The sequence below is a fragment of the Salmo salar genome, chromosome ssa04, assembly GCF_905237065.1.
Source record: "Salmo salar chromosome ssa04, Ssal_v3.1, whole genome shotgun sequence".
Lineage (NCBI taxonomy): Eukaryota > Metazoa > Chordata > Actinopteri > Salmoniformes > Salmonidae > Salmo > Salmo salar.
In genome coordinates, this window is record NC_059445.1 from 54,791,315 (window position 1) to 54,817,085 (window position 25,771).

The window sequence follows — 25,771 nt, forward strand, 5'->3', positions numbered from 1 at the left end:
CACTTCACAATAACAGCATACAGTTGACCGGGGCAGCTCTAGTAGGGCAGAAATTTGACGAACTGACTTGTTGGAAAGGTGGCATCCTACGACAGTGCCATGTTGAAAGTCACTAACCTCTTCAGTAAAGCCATTTTACTGCCAATGTTTGTCTATGGAGATTGCATGGTTGTGTGAATCCACTAATTTGAAGGGTTGTCCACATACTTTTGTATATATAGTATATGTTATGACCTGCCATGGCAAACAACATGTTTGTGATGCTAGAGGGGAAGAGATGGTGGCTATGAAAAGAGAGCAGCAGTGACTGTCCCAGGTGACTTGGTTTCCACTCAAGTAACCATGGAAGTGTTTGCTCTCATCCTCTCACTCATCTCCTCACCCACTGCCTCAGGCAGGCAGGCTGGAGAATCAGGAGAGGTGATGTAAAAATGCAGTCACTAAAATACTGTGCTACCTAGTGTTTCACTAGTCTTGCCTAGGGCAACAGACTCAAATTAAATCAAAGTTTATTTGTCACGTGTGCCAAATACAACAAGTGTAGACCTTACAGTGAAGTGGTTACTTACAGGCTCTAACCAATAGTGCAAAAAAGGTATTAGGTGAACAATAGGTAGGTAAAGAAATAAAAACAGTAAAAAGACAGGCTATATACAGTAGTGAGGCTATAACAGTAGCGAGGCTACATACAGACAGTTAGTCAGGCTGAATGAGGTAGTATGTACATGTAGATATGGTTAAAGTGACTATGCATATATGATGAACAGAGAGTAGCAGTAGCGTAAAAGAGGGGTTGGCGGGTGGGACACAATGCAGATAGCCCGGTTAGCCAATGTGCGGGAGCATTGGTTGGTCGGCCCAATTGAGGTAGTATGTATATATGAATGTATAGTTAAGTGACCATGCATATATGATAAACAGAGAGTAACAGCAGCTATTCATGAAATATTCATATTTTCTGCTGGTTATAATGCTAATTTGATAACTAAGCTCTCTAGGAAAAGTAGTTCCTTTAGAAATTGTCACTTTTCCCTCAAAGACTGTAATAAAAAATACATGCTCCATCCTTCCATAAAAAGATCTCTATAACCTCTGGAATTTTAAAGGTTCACTCATCACAACACATTCATTACCATCCTTCCACACAAGGCTTATACATCTTGTAATTCTAATGTAGTGTGAAAATGAACTATTAAACATATTAAGCAATTAAACCTAGCCTCAGTAATTTGACTGAATCAATTATGATAGTCTGAGGCACATCACTGCATGAAAGGCACATTTACAGGCCGTACACTCCAGTGCACAAGTCCGAAAGGGTATAGCTTCTGGACATTTTTGTGTGCACTTGTCCAGCAGTGTTTGGCCCGGCACACATCCCAAAAATCTCAAATAACGAACCACTTTTGTGCGCAGACATGCACGGACGTGTATACAGTATGTCCGGAAATAGTTCAGTAAAATCCCCAGAAACTACCGCACATGTCCACCCACATACCAGGACACATCTTGAAATTCCAGTGCACGCCTTTGACGTCAGTTGCAATACATCTCCTTCCACGTCCGTCCACGTCTCTCCCATGAATGTCAGTAAATGGTCGTGCACTTGCTCAAGGTTGCACATATTTATTCGCCCCACTGAATACTAATGCTAGTCATTGCTAGCTTGCCTTAGTGGCTGTCAAGGGTATAATAAAAACACAATGAATTATTAAATGAATGACTTACAGTGAATTAGGAATTAATTAATTAATAAATGACTTAATTATTTGTATAATAATAAATATCACAAATCAACCTTTTCCGAAACAAATATTCAAGCATCACTATCAAGGTTTTTCCAGCACCTCACGACATTGTTATACTAAAACAAGTCTTAGTTCCTTGAATAAAACTTATCAATACACTTGTTGAAGGACGACAAATAATTGCAGTAGAGCGGGAGAAAGTGGGTAATAGCATCTGCATTTAGGCTAAGCAGAGCCTGAAACTAAAGTAAAACCCATGGAGGCTAGCCCTGGGCCAAGCTGGATGACTCCTGCCAGTATTCAGCGCTCTTATTTTGAAAACACTTTAATTAATTATTGAATTTCAAATGTGGTGCTTACTTGCTTACATGGGAAAAAGAGGGGTGAGGGTATACCTCATATGAAGGAATACGAACGAGCCTATTCAAAATTCAAAGATTAACAAAAGTGTTTTCAAAAGGATCAAGCACAGTACTGACAGGAGTCATCCAGCTTGGCCCAGGGCGAGCCTCCATTGGGGGTGCTATAGTGTTGAGGGTTGTCTGGTCCGTGGTATATACAGTGCATTTGGAAAGTATTCAGACCACTTGACTTTTTCCACATTTTGTTACGTTACAGCCTTATTCTAAAATGTATTTAAAAAATGTTTTATTTCCTAATCAATCTATACACAATACCCCATTAAAACTGAAATATTACATTTCCATAAGTATTCAGACCCTTTACTCAGTACTTTGTTGAAGCACCTTTGGCAGCGAATAAAGCCTTGAGTCTTCTTGGGAATGACGCTACAAGCTTGGCACACCAGTATTTGGGGAGTTTCTCCCATTCTTCTCTGCAGATCCTCTCAAGCTCTGTCATGTTGGATGGGGAGCGTCACTGCACAGCTATTTTCAGTCTCTCCAGAAGCGGTAGATTGGATTCAAGTCTGGGGTCTGGCTGGCCCACGAAAGGACATTCAGAGACTTGTCCAAAGCCACTCCTGTGTTGTCTTGGCTGTGTGGTTAGGGTGGTTGTCCTGTTGGAAGGTGAACCATTGCCCCAGTCTGAGGTCCTGAGCGCTCTGGAAAAGGTTTTCATCAAGGATCTCTCTGTACTTTGCTCTGTTCATCTTTCCCTTGATCCTGACTAATCTCCCAGTCCCTGCCGCTGAAAAATTTCCCCACAGCATGATGCTGCCACCACCATGCTTCACCGTAGGGATGGTGCCGGGTTTCCTCCAGACGTGACGCTTGGCATTCAAGCCAAAGAGTTCAATCTTGGTTTCATCAGACCAGAGAATCTTGTTTCTCATGGTCTGAGAGTCCTTTAGGTGCCTTTTGAGAAACTCCAAACGGGTTGTCATGTGCCTTTTACTGAGGAGTAGCTTCCGTCTGGCCACTCTACCATAAAGGCCTGATTGGTGGAATGCTGCAAAGATGGTTGTCCTTCTGAAAGGTTCTCCCATCTCCACAGATGAACTCTGGAGCTCTGTCAGAGTGACCATCGGGTTCTTGGTCACCTCCCTGACCAAGGCTCTTTTCCCCCGATTACCTGCTTTCACCAGGCGGCCAGCTCTAGGAAGAGTCTTGGAGGTCACTGTGTTCTTGGGGACTTTCAATGCTGCAGAAAGTTTTTTGTACCCTTCCCCAGATCTGTGCCTCACCAGAATTATGTCTCAGAGCTCTACGGACAATTCCTTCAACCTCATGGCTTGGGTTTTTCTCTCACATGGACTGTCAACTGTGGGACCTTATATAGACAGGTGTGTGCCTTTCCAAATCATGTCCAATCAATTGAATTTACCACAGGTGGACTCCAATCAGGTTGTAGAAACATCAAGGATGATCAATGGAAGCAGGATGCACCTGACCTCAATTTCAAGTCTCATAGCAAAGGGTCTGAATACTTATAAAAGTAAGTTATTTTATTTGTAAGAAATTTGCTACATTTTCAAAAAAAACTGTTTTCACTTTGTCATTATGGGGTATTGTGTGTAGACTGATGAGGAAAACATTTAATTTGATTTTAGAATAAGGCTGTTACGTCACAAAATGTGGAAAAGGGGAAGGGGTCTGAATACTTACCGAATGCACTGTTGGTTGCCTTAATGGAAACTCCCCAGACATGATCCATGTGCTGTGGCTCGTCAAGTAGCTCTTGTCCCTCTCCAAGCAGCTCTGTAGTTCTCCATTAAGGGCAGTGAGCACCTCACTCCGCAAGTAGGGGGGCTTGACGAACCACACTGGTTTTCTGTTTTGCAGGCCTCCTCATTGTTCATCAAGTCCACATTAACTCGACTCCAAATGTCTCTCTCATTCTCTGCAAGCACTCTCCACCATGCATCTAGAACCAATAGAACACAGTAAACAAATGCATAAGTCTCAAGTCATTCATGTTCATATAATTCATATAAAATCTTAACTTTACCCCACTAACCCCAGATTCAGAGTTAGTGAAGGGGAATTCCAACCTTTGACATATCACCTACCTTCATTGTAGTTCCCCAAAACAGTTTTTGATATCTTGTGAAAGTACTGAGATTATTGGTATTATTGGACTATTGTGATAACAATAGTTGAATTTCATCCACTTGGTTGAAAGGGGCTCCACATGCCTTTGGCTACATGCACTCGATGTATCACCCACAAACACCGACCCAAAGGTCATTATAATCAAATGAGATATAAGTTTTGCATGTGATACTGTCAGTGCACAGAGCTACAGGCATGAGGACTAGAGTAGGAAACAGAATGTTAGCCAAAATGTGTACCAAGCTCATGATTACTGTTATTTTCAGTAAAACAGTCAATACAGTTCTGATCAAATCCAATCAAAATGTATTTGTCACATGTGCCGAATACAACAGCTGTAGATCTTACAGTGAAATGCTTACTTGCAAGCCCTTAACCAACAATGCAGTTAAGAAAATACCTCAAAAAAAGTAAGAGATAAGAATAACAAATAATTAAAGAGCAGCAGTAAATAACAATAGCAGGGCTATATACAGGGGGTACTGGTACAGAGTCAATGTGCGGTGGCACCAGTTAGTCAAGTTAATTGAGGTAATGTGTACATGTAGGTAGAGTTATTAAAGTGACTATGCATGGATAATAACAGAGTAGCAGCAGCTTAGAAGAGGAGGAGGGAGGGGGGCAATGCAAATAGTCTGGGTAGCCATTTGATTAGCTATTCAGGAGTCTTATGTCTTGGGGGTAGAAGCTGTTTAGATGCCTCTTGGACCAAGACCTGGCACTCCGGTACCGCTTGCCATGCGGTAGCAGAGAGAACAGTCTATGACTAGGGTGGCTGGAGTCTTTGACAATTTTTAGGGTCTTCCTCTGACACCGCATAAACAATTACTGTTCCAACAAAGTACAGCAATCAGTGATTAACGGAACTACGAGGGCTAGAGCAGCCACTCTAGACCAGGTGGGTGGAATTCAATGTCTGTTTTCATTCTACTTTTCTACACTCAAATATATAACTTGAAACCTGTAATAGGGCCATATATGCACTTTGTATTCCAAGGACCAGGAGTAATAAACCTAGTGTTACACAGAAGCTACTTTTCCAAAATTACTTATTTGTATGGTTCTCCAAGATTGTGTCCCCTATGTTATCAGGTAAACCTGAGAGATACGCCTGCCTCACAGTCTTGTAATAGGTGGCACAAGAGCCTGCAATGGATATAAGCGCAAGGTTAATTTGATGTTGTTTTGGTGGCCAGGTCACCGGTGTAGGGCATTGCTATCGTTTGTAAAAACAGCATTAAGCATACCATTAAAAGTATCAACCATTTTCAGTATTTGAATGAACAAAGAAAACATTAACATCTGGGGACGTGTTCGTGCTCTTTGACATCGCACAGACACATTGTACTGGGAGGTAAATCTGTGTCAGAGAGAATGCAAACGTGTTACGTTTGTGTAAATGTTACAACTCAATTCAACAATCTCTAGAATAATCTACTTCACTAGCTAATTGCCTTTGCAAAAATGTATGTCTTACTAGCTGTGCATGTATGACACACCAAGGTTAAACCTCGTTAGTTAACTATCTAGTTACCTAGCTACAATAGTACGCAAGTATAAACAACAACAGACGCATTCTGTCTCCTAGAGATGAATGTACTTTGGTGCGAAAAGTGCAAAACAATCCCAGAACAACAGCAAAGGACCTTGTGAAGATGCTGGAGGAAACAGGTACAAAAGTAACAATATCCACAGTAAAACGAGTCCTATATCAAAATAACCTGAAAGGCCATTCAGCAAGGAAGAAGCCATTGGTCCAAAACCGCCATAAAAAAGCCAGACTACGGTTTGCAACTGCACATGGGGACAAAGATCGTACTTTTTGGAGAAATGTCCTCTGGCCTGATGAAACAAAAATATAACTGCTTGGCCATAATGACCATTGTTATGTTTGGAGGAAAAAGGGGGAAGCTTGCAAGCCGAAGAACACCACCCCAACCGTTCAGCACGGGGGTGGCAGCATCATGTTGTGGGGGTGCTTTGCTGCAGGAGGGACTGGTGCACTTCACAAAATAGATGGCATCATGAGGAACGACAATTATGTGGATATATTGAAGCAACATTTCAAGACATCAGGGACCCTCTGCACACATCGACAACAGCCACCCTTGAGGCATCGTTAATAATCGCTCCACAAAGGGGAACAACTACTTCAAGGTCTCAGAGCGAGTGACGTCACCGATTGAAACGCTATTAGCGCGCACCACCGCTAACTAGCTAGCCATTTCACATCGGTTACACTCACCCCCCTTTTGACCTCTTCCTTTTCCGCAGCAACCAGTGATCCGGGTCAACAGCATCAATCTAACAGTATAGCTTCCGTCCCTCTCCTCGCCCCTACCTGGGCTCGAACCAGGGACCCTCTGCACACATCGACAACAGCCACCCTCGAAGCATCGTTACCCATCGCTCCACAAAAGCCACGGCCCTTGCAGAGCAAGGGGAACAACTACTTCAAGGTCTCAGAGCGAGAAACCATGCTTCTATTTGTTACAAACCTGAAAACAGGATAAATAAGTAGACACAGAGATATGGCTTCTTTTCACTGGGCTTCTCTTGCAACACATAAGGTAGAGAGGCACGCGCCTGTGGCAGTTGAGAATTTACGTGACGTGGACCGTCTGGAAATTTCATGAAATGTACTAATGCATAATTGGGATTTTACTATCCCAGAAATTCCTGTATCACGTAAGTGTTCTGGGATGTGTGGATCTCTACAGGAGTCTGCACATTAGCATTGGTAAATTCCCACCCACAACCGTGCACCTCAAATTTCACAGGAATATAACAGATCCAATTTCACCCAGAAACTCTGCTTTTCATACAGGCTGTGCTGGAGGGAGGTGAGGGAGGGAGGGTGCTCTCAGAGAAGAGGGGCGGCTCAACCTGAGTGACACAACAACCATTAACAGGTGTCATCACATCACCTAGTTCCACAGATTATGGGACTGGCCCTAACTGCAGAAGCACAATCATAGTGTCCCCCACTCAGGTGCAGCTTGTTCTATCCAGTTTATTTGCATACCTTAAAGTCTTCGCATATACACACAGATTGTACATACATGTCAAAATGAGGCAATAGCAGGGCCACACCATCCTTGGATTATCCGCTTGTGAGGTACGGTACTACATGAAGACTTTCCAGGATGTGGTCGGATAAACAGAGCAACAGGCGTCCTCTGGGTATCTGTAATGAGAGAGAGCAGAGGTGCCATAATGACATTTTTAATCACATGTCTTTAATTAGTTTCAGTGGGACAATGGATCTGGTTACAGAGAAACGCATTCATCCACCAATGCCAAATGCAGATATTACCCCGTGCTTTGATTGTCGTCATTTAGATACAACATAAAAATAACATTAACAATAACAGAAAAATACATTCTGCATTTATTTATGTAATTCCACATCATTTAACAGTATCCATCTATGGTTTTAAAAGAACATAATATTGATATTCTGCAACTGAGACAGCGATGTTGACCTGATAGCAATATGACTGTTTTTTTATTGAATGTGAATTGGTGTTGCTTCCCAAGGGCATGTTCACATGTCAAAGAACGAAAATATGGCCTGTCACTTTAAGATGGTTAAATCTGCCTGTCATATCCTACACTCCCGCCTACATGGTATAAAGCAGCCTATCAGCTCACAGCGCACGTGACGAGCGTTCTATGCGATGACCTCATCCCTGGAGTGGGATGACGTCAAATTCAAGATGGATGGAATCACGACTACCACACACTCAACATAATTCTGATATAAAGTCTTTAGTGTGCTGCGTGGAAACAGAACGAATACATAGGGGTAAGTTTAGAAAGCCATGAAACTACTTTGGTTGAGATTGTCTTGCGCTAGTGCTCTACATTGGACTCTTGTTTGGAGAAAAGCTTTTTTTTCCTGACGTAACTCTGAGGTGGCTTCTTCGTCTTTTCTAAACCCCACGAGTAACTGCTCTGTGTCTGCTCCTGTAGATGCTGCGTCTGCGCTTTAACTAACCAGGGAGAAAATACAGTAGTGGGTGTGTGCGCACACAGTGACCACACACTCCTTTCTCGAGCACTGTGGTTTTATTCTGTTTCTTTACGTTTCCCTTTCGGAAACATTAACACAAAGTGATTACGTGATTTCACCACCAGCAACGGTAACAAACAGACCATATACCGCGTCATTGTTTAGATGTAATTTACCTATTTAGTCCATTACGGAGAGGATACTTGCCCGAGTTCTAAAACCAGTTTCGGCTGAATTTGTGTGTCATCAGGAATTTTAGCCACGTCTCGCTTATTATCTAATGCTTGCTCCCCTGGCTTCTCCTCAGACACATTCTATGGGCGCAGCGTTCTAAACTTTTCTGGTATGGAATGTACCAAACATGTTTGTGTAATCATGTGGAATTGATAACGGTGTCCACCGTTCTGTGTGCAACGGAATGAACGCTGCCTGCGTTCCTTCTAAATATGCCCCCCGCCATGTCTTCTGATTAAAGACATGATGTAATCGAAATGGAACCTATAAATGCGCATGCGTCATGTTATTTGCGCTCATAGCACAAATACAGTCGCCTCCTTCCAGTTGCTGAGCTAAAAAAGGTTGGGTAGACTAATGCAGTACTCTTCATGATTTACAGAATACGTGTTTTGGTATTCTAAAATTGAAAATTAAGGATTTACCAACTAGGCAAATTTTCACTAATAAATTGTTGGCACAGACTGCATAGCAAAATACGTCTTACCGAAAAAAACTGGCTTCTGGCAAACACTTGTCAAGTCTTTGGCCAATTTGTCGCAAATTTGCAACAAACTCATTTTTCATGCATATGGCAGGTTTTGTGGCAGACTTGCGGTAAATTTGCGGCAATTTGTGAACTTTTGGCGATCAATTCTGGGAAACTTGTGATGAACTTTCTGATTGCTGCAAACTCAGTATGAATATGCAAATTAGATCAGGGAAAAACTAAAACATTAAATATAAACATGTATTAAATGTCTTAACAGATACAAATAAATCCAATACATATTGAAATCATCAGCATGGTAAAAAGAGCAAAGACCAGATATTTCCCAAATAAATTGTTTATTTAATATTTTTATGTAGCTACAACACATACATGAGAGAAATGTGAACACTATGGGTAGGGATGTTGACCTTAGAATTATTATTATTATTTTTTTACATTTTAGTCATTTAGCAGACACTCTTATCCAGAGCGACTTACAGTAGTACATGCATACAATCAGAAAACACCAAACAATCATTCAGCATTAAGGTTGTTGGAATTTTCAGCGGGTTTTGTGATGAATGAGCAATCTGATTCAATGAACGCACATTTAGCTATATTCTGCGACAACCCTCCAGTAAGCTAGCGTCTTGAGCATGGTCGCCAGGCTAACGTTAGCTAACTATTAAACCTTAACACAGCCAGAGATATTAGCACAGAAAATGGCTAGCTAACTAGTTAATGGTCGTTCGCTAATGCTCAAGCTAATGTTAGCTAGCTACCTAATTATAATAGGTCAACCTATTTAACCTGAATCAAATTTAACCATCAAATTCTTAATTTGTAAAGTTTGTTAGTTACCATTATCACAGTTCAGTCTGCCAAAACACCCTTAGTTTGTCTAAATAACATTAGCCATTTTCAAACTCACAAAGTCGCACTAGAGGACTTGTTAGTTGCCACGTCTTGACACTTGTTCACATTATGGTGGACTTATCCCACTGGCTGGGTCAAATATCCATAATGTATTTTTTTAGGCGTTGCGTTGCGCAGGGGCTTAGCTGACATGCATCTAAAAAAAAATTGGTTGAGTTTGCCCCACCGAGATTTACATGCTAAAATCAGCACTGCCATAACCCAACCTTAATAACCCAGTACAAACGACCCAACCTTGCTGTTTTTACAGAAAACAACCCAACTATTGACCCAATGCCTGCAACCCAGCAATTGGGTCATCCAAACAACCCAGCATTTTGTAAAGTGTAACTTACATCTCAAAGCCATGCATGCAAGAAGTCTTGGCCTGTCTGGTGCACAAATATTTCTCTGTCCTCAGTTTGATTGAAGGCCTCAATCTGTATTTTTTCCTTGTAACTGATTGTTTCTAGAACAAGGGAAGGAACAACATGATCAAGATGAGTTAGCTTCTACTAGTTTTAAGCAATGAAAGATCTGATTGTTACAAAGAATGAATGTATGGGCTACATTTGAGAATACATGCATTTGCTTACCTTATCAATCTTATTGACAATACTAATTTATCGCTCAAAAAAGTGTTATGAGTGATTGCACCGCAAACATATTTCCAGGGTGTTGATGCATCCTCCTCTCTGCCAACACCACTGGTAGGGGAAGGGTATCCATCTGCAAAAATAAATGTTGCATTATTGTCAAATCAACTCATATTGTTGCTACCTTAGCAGTTGTGCTAGCTAACATGCTACTGAACTGTGACACTAGCGTATTGGTATTAAGACAGCAACGTATTCACCCAAAAATATAAATGTTTAGGCAAATCATTAGTTTGCTAGCTTAGCTACCTATCACATTAATTGTGCAAAAATAGGATAGCTAACGTTAGCCAGTCCGTGGCACTGAGATTGAAACTGGTATCAACAAAATGTGTTTCACTCTATCCCATAAAACATGACATTGCTAACTAGGTATCATTTACCAAATAAAATGTTGAAGTTTATTCACTATGAAGTTTAATTAATAAGTTAGACACTCACAGGACAACTTTGGTAGCTAGCTAAGATAGCTTGGTTTCCATTTTTCAACAGATGTTTCTAATCCCGCTGATTATGTAATCAACGGTTACTGGTCTTGGAACGTTTTGCAACAAGTTATGCCACAGATTCAAATTGAAGCTTGAGAGAATTGTCTGCCAGAAAAAAATCTCTGGCGAACTCTTTGCCACTTGTGGCAATAAATATTATTGCTGCCAAAGATTTGCCACAGATTCACCATTAGGTGCAAACATTTGCAAACTACTGGCAACATTTTGTGGCACACCATTTAGTTTTCAGCAAATTTGCCACAAACTTGGGGAAGTTTCTGAAACATTGTCACACCTGTATGTCATAAGAATTTGGCATAATGTTATTAGATTCTTCTACTTTTTGCAACTTTTCTGATGTTATTTATTTCTTTAGGTAGATTTATTTGACACATAGTTTGTTTGATTTTATGTATTTCCTAAATGTTTAGGTAACTCCTTCCTTATTTTTTTTTACTGAACAATGTTAGTCAAACTAAGGGTCTTGAAATTAAAATCCTCTCATTTTTTTTCTTGCCTTTCAGTCAGAATGGAGAGTCTGGTGCACTATAGTAATCCCTCCCATGGCCTCTCGGTCTTGGGGATGCTCAATGAGCAGCGCCTGAAGGGGCAGCTCTGTGACACAGTCTTGGTTGTCGGGGATCAGAGGTACCAAGCCCACAGGAGTGTGCTTGCTGCCAGCAGTGAGTATTTCCAATCCCTGTTCACACGAAGGCTGTCTGACACCCACAAAGTGATACAGTTGGACTTCTGTGAGCCTGAGGCCTTTGAGGTAGTGCTGAATTACATATACTCATCCTCCCTCTTCGTGGACAGAGGCAGCCTGGCAGCCATCCAGGAGATGGGATACAGTCTAGGAATTCCCTTTCTAACCAACATCATGTCAACAAGGCCGCATGTGTCTTACTCCGTCTCCAGAAAAAGGTTGTCCTTCTCAGAGGAAGATGACAACGACAGCCAGCTGAGGAGTGTCATTATGCGCCAGAACCGAGGTGGTGATTCTCCCGGCCCCAGTCGCTACAGTTCAAATTATCAAGGAGAGCCCTCAGGACACAGGAAACCAAACGAATCAGCCAGGAACACTGCATCCAATCCCAGAAAATCAGCTGAAGCAACTAGTGAGGGTTCTGATAGCAAGCCCATCAGTTCATATGCCTCCATCTTAAAGGGGAAGACATCATCACGCACAGGGTCATCAGTAAGGCCCCAGCTCACCTCCTCAGTCTCCTTCAGTGAATCTCCAACAGTCATGTTACAGACTGAGTCTGATCTAAGCACTAAAGAAGAGGAGGAGGAGCAGAGGCTCTACAGACCCAACACAAAAATTCAGGGCTCGGCAGGGGAGCCTAGCCAGACCATTGACAGGAGTGGCCCACTCATAAAAAGCCTGCTGCGCAGGTCATTATCCATGGACAGTCCCGTCCCAGTCTTCTCCCCAACACTGGAGCTCAATAAGCTGCAAGGCCGGGAACAGTCTGTTGTTAAGATGGTGGCAAAGACAGAGGAAGGGACTCAGAGTGAGCACAAACACAGTGTGAAAGTGGTTCCGCCGCTACTTCTCAGATCAAGGCACCACAGTAGGTATGATGATGAAGAAGAAACTCAGGGAGAGGTGTTCCATGTGAAGACAGAACCTAGCAGCCCACTGTCTGACCCCTCAGAGATCATTAGAATCACAGTAGGGGATTCTCTACCAGTAAACCTAAAAGACATTGAAATTAATTTTGACCAAGGCCCTACTAAGCCATTTTATAATCTCCCTGGAAAGAGAAAGGTGAGAAGAGACAACAGAAGGTACCCATTCAAGAAGTCCAAAGGTGTGAACAAACATGATTTACCACGTGAAGATGACAATAACATGTCAGAATCTGTACCACACAACTCCAACATGGATGACAATGATGGAGACTGGACCGATGAGCCCAGGCAGAGCAAGATGTTTAAATGCTGGAACTGTTTAAAATTGTTCAGATCCAAAGCTGGACTGCACCGCCATGTTAACATGTATCACAACCCAGATAAGCCATATGCTTGTGACATCTGCCACAAACGCTTCCACACCAACTTTAAAGTCTGGACCCACTGCCAAACCCAGCACGGAGTGGTACAAAACCCTGCTTCATCCTCCAGCTCGTTCCAGCTGGATGAAAAGTTTCAGAGGAAGCTGATTGATATTGTGCGAGAGAGAGAAATTAAGAAAGCCTTGCTCATGAAGCTGAGGAGGAATAAGCAGGGTTCGCAGTCTCAGGTGTTTGCCAAAAAAGGTGGCCTGAGGTCCAGGTCAAATTTGATATGCCCTTACTGTGGGAAAACGTTTTTGTTTCTGTCTCAGTTCAAGCAGCATTTGAAGACACACCCTGCAGAGAGGGCCAACCAAGAGACTGAGAGAGAGAGCAGTCTCTGCCAAAAGGACCAGGACCAGGACCAGCCCGGTCAGAGAGAGAACATAGACACAGAGGTTTACTCCTGCAGGCTCTGCAATGAGAAGCTGTCCTCTCACTTTGAGCAGGGAGACCACGAGAGGGGCTGTCGACACGCAACCGTGTGCCCGTACTGTGGCCTCCGATTCTCCAGCCCAGCGGTTAAAAAAGAGCATGAAGCACACTGCAAGTACAAGAAACTGACATGCCTGGAGTGCATGCGGACCTTCAAGTCCTCCTTTAGCATATGGAGACACCAGGTGGAGGTTCATAACCACAACATTATGACTGTTAAGGAACAGCTGAGCCATCAGGAGGAGATCAATGGAGAAGTATCTGACCACCTCGGAAGGCCGCTCCATACCCAGGAGTCTGTGGGAGCGGGGAGCTCCAGAGAGGACATCATCTACAGTGACTCTTCAGGTCCGCCTATGTTCGACTCAGAGGATTCTTCATCATTCGTGGCCGAGGACTTGAGTGTTAGCCAGCATAAGAACGACCATCATGGCGAGCTGACAGTGAAGGAGGAGCCCATTGAGGAGGCTGTGAGCGAGAGGGAGGACATGACGTCTGGGGCCTCCATCGAGCCCGAGGAGCCAGGTGTTTGGCCATGTGAAAAATGTGGCAAGCTCTTCAGTGGCCACAAAGACCTGGAGCGCCACCAGGAGCTGCTGTGCCACATCAAACCCTTCATCTGTCACATCTGCAATAAGGCCTTCAGGACCAACTTTCGTCTTTGGAGCCACTTCCAGTCCCACATGTCCACCTCCGATGAACCTGGAGTGAGAGAGGTCGATGATAGGCGCCCTTCGTCTCCCTCCCCCTCACCACCACCGGCGGTCACACAAGCAACTGGATGTCCTGCCCCACACGTTTCTCCACCTAAACCAATGGAGGCAGAGCCAGTGGTAGCTACATCTGTGGTAGCTAAGGAGGAGGAGAAGCCTGTAAGCTTGTCGTCAATGCCCAGGACCAAGAGGCCGGAGATGGACAGATCATACAGTAGCCCCCTACCCAAGACGGATAGTGTGGATAATCCTCTCACCCCTCAGGAATCAGAAACCTTTTTTTACCATGCTCCCACTCTCTCTGCCCTCACGTTTAAGAGGCAGTACATGTGTAAGCTCTGCCACAGGACATTCAAGACTGCCTTCAGTCTTTGGAGCCATGAGCAGAGCCATAGCCACATTTGAATGTGTCTCACTCGGACACCTGTGCTCTGTTTTGAGCCTCTGAGATGATACTTTATGCTCACAGCATCGTAAAATATCAAATACAACTCTATCTACACAAGAAAGATTTTGAATGTATCTATTGCTGTTGGTAGTTGGCTTTCCTTCATGTTATATTTTCCAGTGGCCATGTGTGTTGGTGTAAAGGTGTGAATGTGTGCAATTAATTGCTATTTGCCTCGTCATCAGCTCCTAACAAATGTTACTTGGCTTTTGACATTGTTAGTACTGCGTAAATATATTTCAGATAACCCCCTTTGACTCGTCCTTACCTATTAAAACTCTTTTGATTTAGGAATTGCTGTACTGTACAATTCAAGATCAGTTAAGTGCTTTTGCTTAAATTGTGAATTTGTGTTGATTGATGCGTGACGATTATGAATATGATATATGAATATGATATTAGTGGCCTCAGGCATCATGTTTATTGATATGCACTTTGCAATTCTGTTCACTATTAACATTGCGCATATTGGTCAAATTACATTGATTCATTATTGTTATATGAATCTTTATTTTAGATCCTCTGCATCCCATTAACATTTCAGCTATAATCTGTTTTGTACCATAAAATTATGGTTTTCATATTGACTATTCATATTAATTCTTCTTTATTCAGATTTTGTCATTGCCTTAGTGATATTTCGTGTAGATTATACTAGTAAACAAAACCAAAGAGGAGATAGATTAGCAAGGGGATAAGAACTGTAAAAACGTGCAGTATTTTAACTGACACTTTTTGTAGATTCTGAGAAAATAAATAATCTTTATTTCTATTTTAATTTTAGATATCACACAATAAATTACAGATCATCATGAATGGATTATTGTGTAAAGAATAAGGAAAATATCTACTTTATTGGGAAAGTTTTGTTTACCTTCTGGGCTTGGTGTATGGTAGATTTTGTTGTAGTTTTTTAAATTATTAATTTGGTACAAAAATACAAAAGAAACTTGTATAGTAATACAAGAATGAATTTGAATGACCAAAGACATGGGTATTGTATCACTGCTCTGTGACGGCTCAATACCAGTATGATGAAGTCTGAAATAGTTTGTATGATAATTACACAAGTAATCGTGTGAATTGATAGCATGGTCTTAGCATATGCATCCTGAGACAATTGACAAATGTTCTGTTAAAACGAAGCACAATAAATCGTTGCAGATTACCTACTTTTTTTACTTGGATATTTTGAATGATTTACAACCAAGAGCCAATAAAGGTTTAAAAAAATGTAAGAACGTGAAAGCAAGACTTGCCCTGGGTGAAAAAGTGGTATTTGGAAAATAGTTCCTTTATAACAGTCCAATGTTTTTGGGTTGCTGTGGTTGTGATGGCTTGTTAATTACAGTACATCTGGAAAAGAGGATTTAATTGTTGATGATAAATGGTTTTATCATTTGTATACTGATTGAGGAGACCGCAATAACCACAGATATTGATATTCAGATTTGAAAGATGTAACTTTTTAATGTTTCACATCTGTGGTTAGGTTAAAACAATGTATTTATATTTGTGCTCTGAATTTTTGTGGAAGATCTTAAAAAAAGACATTGAGTTCAAAGAAATTGAATATAATTTTGTGTATATGGCAGTGTTTGTATAACCTTTTAATTTTGTATCTATAATTAGTTTGTTTATGAAAATACATATCTTTAGTATTATTCTGCTATTTCTGCAATAATGCATATTTGTATGGGTTGCATTATTGTTGCTTTACATAAAAGGCAGCCATTTTGTGTTTTTTCTACAGTTTTTGTGCTTGAATTCTTTCTGTAATAAAGAGTAATATTGCAGTAGCTGCCTTGGTATTGAGTGTGTATACTGTTTGGATTGCGTTTATAAGAAATGAACACCCTTGAATCATGTGAAGGTTTTCAGGAGAAGTTGGTATGTGTTTAAATGAGTAGTGCCTCTGTACTTGGCTTTAGCTTCCACTGTGGAACTATTGAAACTGCAATCTGGTTGCGCTAGTTGCAACATTATTAAGGCATGTTCAGAGCTGTTACAGATAAAATAGCTGTTACAGATGGAAAACCGCTTACTAATGTGACCAAGAGAAAAGGTGGCAATGTTATTCCTTGGACAGATGGTCACTGCCATGGGTCACATAGATGTTTTTCAAGCTATTTAGCCACTTGGACAGAGGTGACACATTTTTTTGGCTGTGAATCAGGAAGTGAATTTGTGGTCTGCACTGATGTGGAACTTTAAGATATTGTGACATTATAGTACAAGGTCACTCTCTGAATGAAAAATATGTGATTGGAGAGGAAACCTTTGCAACAGATGATGAAAAACATCCATACAGCTGAATGGCAAAGAATGCTTTTGAATAAAGCATCTGGCCTCTCAACCTAAAAAAAGCCCTCACTGTTTAATTATTCATTCTTTATTGGAAGATTTCTTCCACATCTTTGCAAGTTGACCTGTCTGATGATGCATTATTGGTATGCAGTATAGTGCACAAATCTGAACCCGTAAAGGACAAGACAGGCCAACAAGAACATTGGCCGTCTGCAGTAAATCACCTGCTGGGTGTCAAAGTGTGGCGATTCAACGTGTAGTCAGGAAATTAACATAAAATGATTAACGAGGTTCTGTGGTCAGAGGCAATAGGATGGCAACCCACCACGCACGACTGATGTTCGTGTTGGTCTGTCTTGTCCTTAACATCAGTAAGCACAGTAGCAGGTGGTTTTCTAAAATAACAATTGGGAATGTGAAATTAATTCAAGGTGATACATTTTATTTTCAAAAGTGAAACATCTTTCTTCACATCATTTTAAAGCAAATGTCAAACATAAATCAGAAAATTACTTTACAATTACTTGAAAAGATAATTAAAACTTCCATAAAGCAGTTATTAAATGAAAACCTGTTTCAGACAGACATGTTACTTGTAGCACTTCGTTCATACAAAAAACATAAAAGCAAAAATGGTACTTGACAATGTTATACTCTGTACTATCGGATGTGAAAGGTCATGTTTCAGTGTTGACAAAGGCATTTAGAGAAAGTGTAGGGATAGGTAACTAGGATTGTAAAATGACTGCTTACAAATGTGCACACACTGCTTATCCTCATTTGCACACACTGTATATAGACTTTTTCTATTGTGTTATTGACTGTATGTTTGTTTATTCCATGTGTAACTGTGTTGTTGTTTGTGTCGCACTGCTTTGCTTTATCTTGGCCAGGTCGCAGTTGTAAATAAGAACTTGTTCTCAACTAGCCTACCTGGTTAAATAAAGGTAAAATAAAAAAATACAAATAATAAAAAATAAACTGATTTTACTTTCTGATTAGACATTGGGTGGTTGTACTTCTAGCGTACTAACTAATAGTTAAGACACCCACGGGCCTGCAAATGCCCATGTCAATGAAGCAATTACATCCCATAGTCAATAAAGCCCACAATTTAGCCTGGTCCCAGATCTGTTTGTGTTTTCTTGCTAACTTCTATGGTCATCCTATGGTCACAACCATAAGAGTTGACAAGACAGCCCAAACGATTTGGAACCAGGCTACCCACAGCAATGTTTAAAGATGCACTGTGCCCTCACAGTGCTAAGGTGTCTTTTATTAGCCTTCTCATGGTGGTGCTCACTGAGGTGCCCAGCGTATCAGTGATCTGAAAAGTGATTTTGTACAGGTAAGGCTGGACATCTTTGAGGCTGGTGTCGAACACATTGTCCACTTCCGACTGGGTGGGCATCTTGGGTAGGTACTCGTGCCGGTTGATCACTTCCACGATGTTGATCACCTTCTCACCCAGCTTCTCGCCTACTTTCTCCCGGCAGATCTGTCTCTCCTGCTCGTTGGCCAGGTTGACAACATTGACCTTGATGCTCCAGACCTCCCAGGGAATACACTCATCAGAGAAAGGCCAGCGGGACTTTTTTTTCTGGTAGAACTCCAGTGAGATTTGTCCCATTCCATCCGTCCCATTGCCCATGGCATCCTGTAAAGCACAATATAGATCCAGAGGTCAATGGATGCCAATAAATTACAAGTATAGTTATACATAACATAACTCATATAATATATAGCTATAGGTTTTAGTGGATAATATCTATACATTTCAACAAACAATCAGTCATCATATAGGACTACCTTGAATTCTCCTACTGCTTTCCTGATGGCCCTGTCAAGCTCATCAGAAGAAACACGAACAAAACTGAAATCAATAAAGTCGCAGTCAATGTCCTGTGTGCCAACAGTACCAATGGAGTAGGTGCCCTCTTTCTTGTAGTGAAATTTCCCAGTGCTGCGATGCAGTAAGATAGTGTGCAACAGAGCCAACATGGCCTCGTCCACCTGTCTTCCCTCCACCGACACTTCCAGAGCCTCCGAACGGCAGTTCATGGTGATCTGCTTCCCTACAGCGGCAGATGGAATATATGGTGGAACTCGCTATTCCAAGACACCCTTCAACTGTTGTTCACGTTCCATAGAACTGGGCTAAACATCAACACAAGCTAGCTAGCTAACGTTCCTGCTATCTATTGTAAGTAGCTAACTAAACGTTGGTTTCCTGTGACAAGCTCGATGGTTATCAAGAGAACACGTTATTTTTAAACTGACTTGTTGAATATTGCAACATATGTAGAAAATGTGTTGTTGCTAGCTATGTTCTTTATAAGTATTTATTAATAACAACATGCTGACACACAAACTGCAATTTCGTTGTCCTACTAAAAAGGGGAGGAGCTACTTCTGTGAACAAGTTGGGAAAACTACGGAAAGTCCTGTGGACCAATCCGAACCTTGTATCCGTTCTTATACCCCAGCAATGTAATAACACGTGTATAAGATACAAGTCAGCTAAAAATCAGAAACGATCAATAAAAGCTATGTAATTGCAGTTATTTCTACATGAAAACGCAGATTTTCCTTAGATATGAAAATGTATTTGAAGATAGAATTGAAAGCTTGGGAAAACCCACTAGAGTATAGATGAAAGCGCTTTAAGATATCGCTATGCAGTCTGGGAATAGCAGTTCATGCCACATCACATGACATTTGCAATTTTTCGATTTCGGTCATCGACGGTATCGGAGATGGTCTTCAAGCGTGTGACGAGGCTTTATAGATAAGGAGTTCACAAAATAATACATTTGTTTTGTCGTTTGAAGCCACGAATAACTTTCACTTGGCTTTACGCCATGGACGCCAGAAACGATTCATTGACATTACATTTTGGACTACGTGATATTAGCTAGCTAGATAATTTGCTAAATTAGCTAACGTTGACTCGTAATCTCAATGAGAGAAAGGTCTGACGCTAGCTAGCCAATTTTTATGAAAAGCTCGTCGTTATGTGTAGTTGGCTAACTTACTGTTGTTGGCTAGCAATACTAGGGGCTAGCTAGCAAACACAGACATTTGATACAATGGTGTGCAGCTAACGTTAGAGATGAGTGGAGCTTGCTCGAACTTGCTTGGTCTAACTTACTCAAAATACTAAGTTACTTGCAATAACTTTAAGGAAACCATTTATATTGCTTGCTTGTTAGCTACCTAGCTTTCTACTGCGGTTTTCAAACCAGATAGCTAACGTTAGCAAGGATTAACTACTTCCTTGAAGTCTATAGTTACTCATCTTGGGATATTTTAGTTGAATGTTGAGTCTCCATCAGTAACCACGATATTATTGACCGATAAGAGGCTAACATTGCATAGAGTTACTGGTTCAGTGGTTGAACTTGTTCATAAGACTCGCTCTCATTGCTAATATAGCTGGATCCATAACTCAGATGGCAAACGTTAGCTAACTTAATTGTCTTGAATGACGGGGACTTAATTCAAAAGCGCATCAGACCATGTTTTGTACTGGGTCTTACTTTCAACAGACCATTGTCATTAGTTCAATAAATAGCTAGCAAGCTATTTAAGTCAGTTGCTGAGGATGACTGACTCAGAAAGTCCCCTTTCAAATTCTGTTTTGGGAGACTTGCAGTGGCTTTGCATGGTAACACTGTTCATTGCTTCCAGCATTACATTGATACTGTATCTAATACAGTATTTTTACGACGATCTACGGATACAGAAGCCTGAGCAAAACAATGCGGTTTCGGGGGAAGCGGAAGCTCTGTTGGGATGGGCGCTGTCACTGAAAAGCTGGAAAAGTCAATGGAGAGGTGCTTGGTGCAGAGCGTTGAATGACGAATCGAGGAAGTCTGGGGTGAGTCCCATGACCCATACACTAGTTTATTTAACTTTCCAAATTCGTATGGATTTACACAAGTTGCCTGTAGCTAAATACATGAATAGGAAAGTCAGTGACAGACGTTAGAAATAATCTACTGTATCACAACAAACAACGTATGAATACAGGATCTGTATTAACTGAAACAAGACCTGAGCACACAGGTAAGCCTCGTAGTACAAGAGATCAATCACCTTCACAGAATCCAGTGTCAACAATCTTGATTCCTGTACCTTGCTACTGTACCTTGTAACCTTTTCATCTCAGCAAATTGTAAACATGATCCATTTGTACCCTGTTCTCTGACTCTTTAGTTGAAACTGTCAAAAATGAAGTGTAATGTTGAGATAATGTTAGTTGTTGGAGCATAGCTTTTTGCTGACCACCACCTGACCCAGGTACTCCTAACTCACACAGAGCCCAGTGCAACTAACATTTGAAGAGGAGGGCCTTCAGTCATCAGAGCTGGTGGTTGGCCAAGTGTCCACCTTAAAAAAATCTGCTGGGCAGAAGGTAAGATAAAATCCCTGTGTCAAAGACTGGCTCTCATTGAATGGCTAGCAACAAATTGCACACAGAATGAAAAGCTCAGTACATCATTCCGTATAGTCCAGATATGGTTCATCGTTGTTTATAAATGCTTATTTTCCTGATTAAAATCAAGTTTGAGCTAAGAGGAATCTGGATCAATTGGGTCATTGTTGAACCCAGTGCAGCGTGGTCCTCCGCCTACAGCCACTGAAATGGTTTTGCAGTTGTTTTTAGTTTGACAGTGGAGGCCTCTTAAACATTAACTACAGTTAGTAAAGAAAGCATTTATGTTGTTGCCATTTCCTAATCAATGTGTCTTAATGTCATAACCAGCCTCTATAGTCAATTGACTCTTCCACTGTAATTCAATGTAAATGGCAGTGCTCTATTGGTGCTGCAGCCTTTTAACTTCATTTCAGGCCCGCAGTGGCCAATATTCTGATTCACACAATGTCTATTAGCTTCACTGGCACTTCCAGACATTTTCCTCCTCGCCTTAAATTGTCTGTCTAGAGCCAATAGCACATTTTTACGACCTCCTCTCCAGCTCCAAGGTTATGGGATCCTCATATAACCAGCGCCTCTTCTAAAAAGGTGAAGAGAATTCTCACTGTTTTTATACATTCTTAGTAAATAAATAATATTTTCACCAAGAGCATTAGCAGATTTTGTATGGAAAAGGAAAGCAAAGCAGGGTTTTTCAGATGGACTTGTCTGTTATTTAAGCTGCAATACGTAACTTTTTGGGCGACCTGACCAAATTCACATAGGCGTGAGTTATAGATCTGTCCTTCTCATTGAAAGCAAGTCTAAAAAGCAGTAGATCTGTTCTATGTGTGCAATTTCTATGATTGCCATTGTTACGTTTTGTTTTTGCATCTTTTACATTTTTGGTTTTGTACACCAGCTTCAAACGACTGAAAATACAATATTTTTGGTTATTGAAAATATATTTCACAGCGGTTTAGATGGTACAATGATTCTCTGCACTTGTTTGTTTTGTCACAAACTGAAATTAGGAGAGCTATTAGAATTTTTTAACAACCAGGAAATGTCGAAGTGATATCTGCACATTGCACCTTTAAATGCCTGCTCAATTTATTTTGTTTAGGTTTTTCTATAATATGCAAGATCCAGATGCTGCTTCATTTTTTTTTAGAGACTTTGATAAACAAAGGCTTATCCTTGACCTGCCTGCATGAGTGAGTGTGCAGTAAGAAGCTTAGTAGCTGTCTCCTTATAGCCAGCCCGGTACAGATCAACACTAAGGAGATGAGGGAAGTGATGATGAGGAGGGTCCTGCTGGGAGAAATGGGCAGTATGATGAGATACTTCATGTTTGGAGCTTTCAAGTTGATTGTTGTCACACACTGAACTGTTAAAAAAATAAACACACACACATTAAGGAAGAAACCCAGGTAAGCAAGTCTGAATGTGAACCATGTATGAATACCGCAGTTATGGTTGGGCATGTTTAGCACCAAGCACCTTTTTTACCTCAAATTGTTTTTTTTGTGTAACCTTGATTACTGTACGGTACTATTGTAACTGTATGCAGTCTTGTCTTCCCCTAGGCTGCACAATGCAAGGTTGTCGGTGATAAGCTTCAGTTTTCCCTCAGTGCATCACCATCAGCCATGTCTCCAGGAGAGCCCTGTAGGTACAGCGTGAAGATATCTCCACTTGAACTGCAGGTAAAGGAACACAACAGTTATGTCCACTACATCTGCAGCTAACATCTTTCCCATCCCATCTCTATTGGAGCGATGCTTTAGACAAACAAAGGGAGAGAGGGGAGGGGGGGGGGGCAGGGCTCCTTGTTCTCTCCCTGTGTTGTCTTAATGGAGGAAGCTCTGTGATTTATTGAACATGACACACTTCAGCGTAGCTTTGCTGCTGCTATGAGAATCGGATTAAATGGCGAGGGCCTAGAGGTTGGAAGATGTCCTGTATACCTTATTTAAATCACTGTCTGTCTAATGTAAAATACTGGAGGGGGTATAGGTGCCCCTTCTTGGTAAAGGTGACCCATTTTTTTTTCTACTACCTCCACTTTTGTCATTGGAGAAGAGAGAAATTAAGAATAATTTCTCACCCAAAAAGTGATGTTGAGAAATGTTCCCTCTTTCATGTTAAACATCCATTTTATTAGCATCGCCCGTAACTGGGCACAATTTAAAGTCAAATCTCTGACTCGGGCTCACCCATAATATTTAGCAATCTAACCTTTCCCTCTGCTGGTTTTTCCTCTAAGTTGCTTGCTGTAGCCAAGTACTATTTGTGGTTTCATATTGAACATCATGAAAGTGAGAAAGACAGCCGGGGTGTGTGTTGTGGGTATATTACATAAAGCTATAAGCTTCCATCCTGTCTAAGTTATTGAGCTAGTTGTTAAGCGGTTGCAAATGCACGGCTAGTAAGTGGCTGTTGAAGTTAACCCAATTGATTTAAAGCTATTTTTTTTATAAATCTGGTGCTTGACTTGTTGCCTCGTTGTTGGCCTGATCCTGCCGTAAATACAAGTCCAGTGAGAGGTAAAAAATCTAAAGCCAGGACTAGGTTTGGTCAGGACACCTTTTGTTAGGGTTTTGGATTGGTTGTTGTTTTTGGGAGGGGTAGAGGGAGGCTATTGTTACATTTTTTTCATACTCCCTTCTTCGGTTTGGTCTGGAAAAGTCCTGAGGGCAGGCCTTTTGATATATTTTCATCCTTTTTCCACATTGCGACTGACTGACTCTAGAATGGTCCCTGTTCTTGTTATGAGTGATTGTGAGGGATATATTTAAACAGTATATTGAGCCAGTGTGTTTCTCTTTCTGCCTCACTCACACGCTCTGTGGTTTTGCAGCTTAGTGCACTTTGGCCATGTGTAACCACACAGTTGTAACACAACTAGGCTATATTCAGTGCAGTGGGGCATTTCATGTGACTGACGTGATGGGCTACTTTAAATGGAATCCTTTTGTTCTCAGGTATTTTTTCCTAAACCATAAGAGACTAGGCTATATTCATTCCCCATTACTATAATGACACCGTGTTTGTTGTCAACATTTTCCCACACATTGATGATACATCTCCCATGGAAATAGTAGTGCTTCTGGCAAAATATGGTTGCTGTACTTTACTCACCATTACTTGACTCCATTTGTACTGTGCTTTATCTAACACTAAGGCCTACACTTTTTCCAGTATGACCAAAACCTATTTTTACTGATCTAACTGATTTTTGCCTAATATATATATTGATTGTATTTTAGTGCTATCAGAAAAAGCCTTTGTTTGCTAACATAGTTGGCTGTACAGTCAGTGGATTCTAGGCATGCTGGGATAGGATGGCCCAGTCACTAGCACACAGTCCTCTCTCCCTCTATAGCCCTCTGTCTGTCTCTCTCCCACACTCGCTCACTCTCCTTCTCTCTCACTTACTCTCTTTTTCTCTCTATGGTGGACTGCTCAATTACAGCTCATTGTGTTGGCTTGCACTCTGCAGGGGTGAAGCGTGTGTTTGGGATAATACAACAACTGTGTTGTTGCTCATGGTCATTCTGATGCCCTCTGTTCCCCAGTTGGACTTGCAGATGAGGGAGGCTGAAGGCGAGGTCTGGGTGGGCTGGGGGGTGTCCCATCTGGAGACATGGGACCTGCAGCTCAGCCCCAGCTTCACACAGGTATGGCCCATAACCCACAGTCTTTGGTATAAAATATATATTAGGCAAACATTTAAACTAAGATCTTCAATACTTCCTGAGGGTAAACTGCAAACCTCAACATGTTTTATTTTTTATGATGTTTCCAAAAATCAGCAGTCCAGACGAGTCAAACGGTAATGGAGATGATTGCTAGTGATGTGATGGTGGAGTGTTGATCTGTTTGCCTGTCTGTCAGGACAATGCCACAGGCCCCAGTGTGGCTGCAGTAAAGGACGTGCTGAGACAGCTGCTGTGTGCTGCGCGTCCCTCCGTGATGCTGAGTTGCAGGCCTGCTCAGGCCACAGAGGTCAAGGTGAGAGGAAGACATTATAGTTTGACACTGGAACAGGACTCCCGTGGGTCAGGACAGGACAGGATCGACAGACCAAAGGAACGGGCAGTACAGGAATAGTTATATAAACAGTTTTTTGGGGGGGAGATAGAATTATGCAATGTGTGAAAAAGGGGGGGAAAAAACGATTATAGTTTACTTAATAAAAATTACATGTAAAATATATGGTCATTTTCCCCTTCCATCAACCCACTCCAGTTGTAGCCAGCAATGTCGGAGTGGCATTGACTGAAATACAGTAGAATAGAATACAGTATATGAAATGAGTAAACATTATTAAAGTGACTAATG

At 41.4% G+C, this 25,771-nt stretch overlaps 3 protein-coding genes across 6 annotated transcripts in view; 2 read left to right on the forward strand and 1 right to left on the reverse strand.

Annotated features, from left to right (window-relative positions):
• Positions 1–7,926: 7,926 nt before the first annotated feature.
• On the forward strand, positions 7,927–16,496 carry LOC106603531 (zinc finger and BTB domain-containing protein 21). The gene is made up of 2 exons (XM_014197356.2): positions 7,927–8,069; positions 11,566–16,496. The coding sequence occupies exons 1-2, from the start codon at positions 7,964–7,966 to the stop codon at positions 14,652–14,654; spliced, it is 3,195 nt and encodes a 1,064-aa protein (XP_014052831.2). The 5' UTR covers positions 7,927–7,963; the 3' UTR covers positions 14,655–16,496.
• Positions 16,497–17,425: 929 nt separating this feature from the next.
• On the reverse strand, positions 17,426–19,423 carry LOC106603532 (autophagy-related protein 101). Its single transcript, XM_014197358.2, has 2 exons — positions 18,814–19,423; positions 17,426–18,661 (listed from the first exon to the last, which is right to left on the reverse strand). Exons 1-2 carry the CDS (start codon positions 19,063–19,065, stop codon positions 18,260–18,262), a joined length of 654 nt encoding a protein of 217 aa, XP_014052833.1. The 5' UTR covers positions 19,066–19,423; the 3' UTR covers positions 17,426–18,259.
• A 286-nt stretch (positions 19,424–19,709) lies between these two features.
• Positions 19,710–25,771, forward strand: part of c2cd2 (C2 calcium dependent domain containing 2) — a 29,011-nt gene continuing 22,949 nt past the window's right edge. The window contains exons 1-6 of one of the 4 annotated variants that reach the window (XM_045717110.1): positions 19,713–20,884; positions 21,037–21,072; positions 21,326–21,421; positions 23,014–23,133; positions 25,006–25,107; positions 25,325–25,441. In XM_045717110.1, coding sequence (XP_045573066.1) covers positions 23,077–23,133; positions 25,006–25,107; positions 25,325–25,441 — 276 coding nt within the window. In that variant the 5' untranslated portion in view covers positions 19,713–20,884; positions 21,037–21,072; positions 21,326–21,421; positions 23,014–23,076. Of the gene's footprint in view, positions 20,885–21,036; positions 21,073–21,325; positions 21,422–23,013; positions 23,134–25,005; positions 25,108–25,324; positions 25,442–25,771 lie in introns of all 4 variants that reach the window. The other 3 variants (XM_045717111.1, XM_045717109.1, XM_014197354.2) reach the window with 3 other exon arrangements.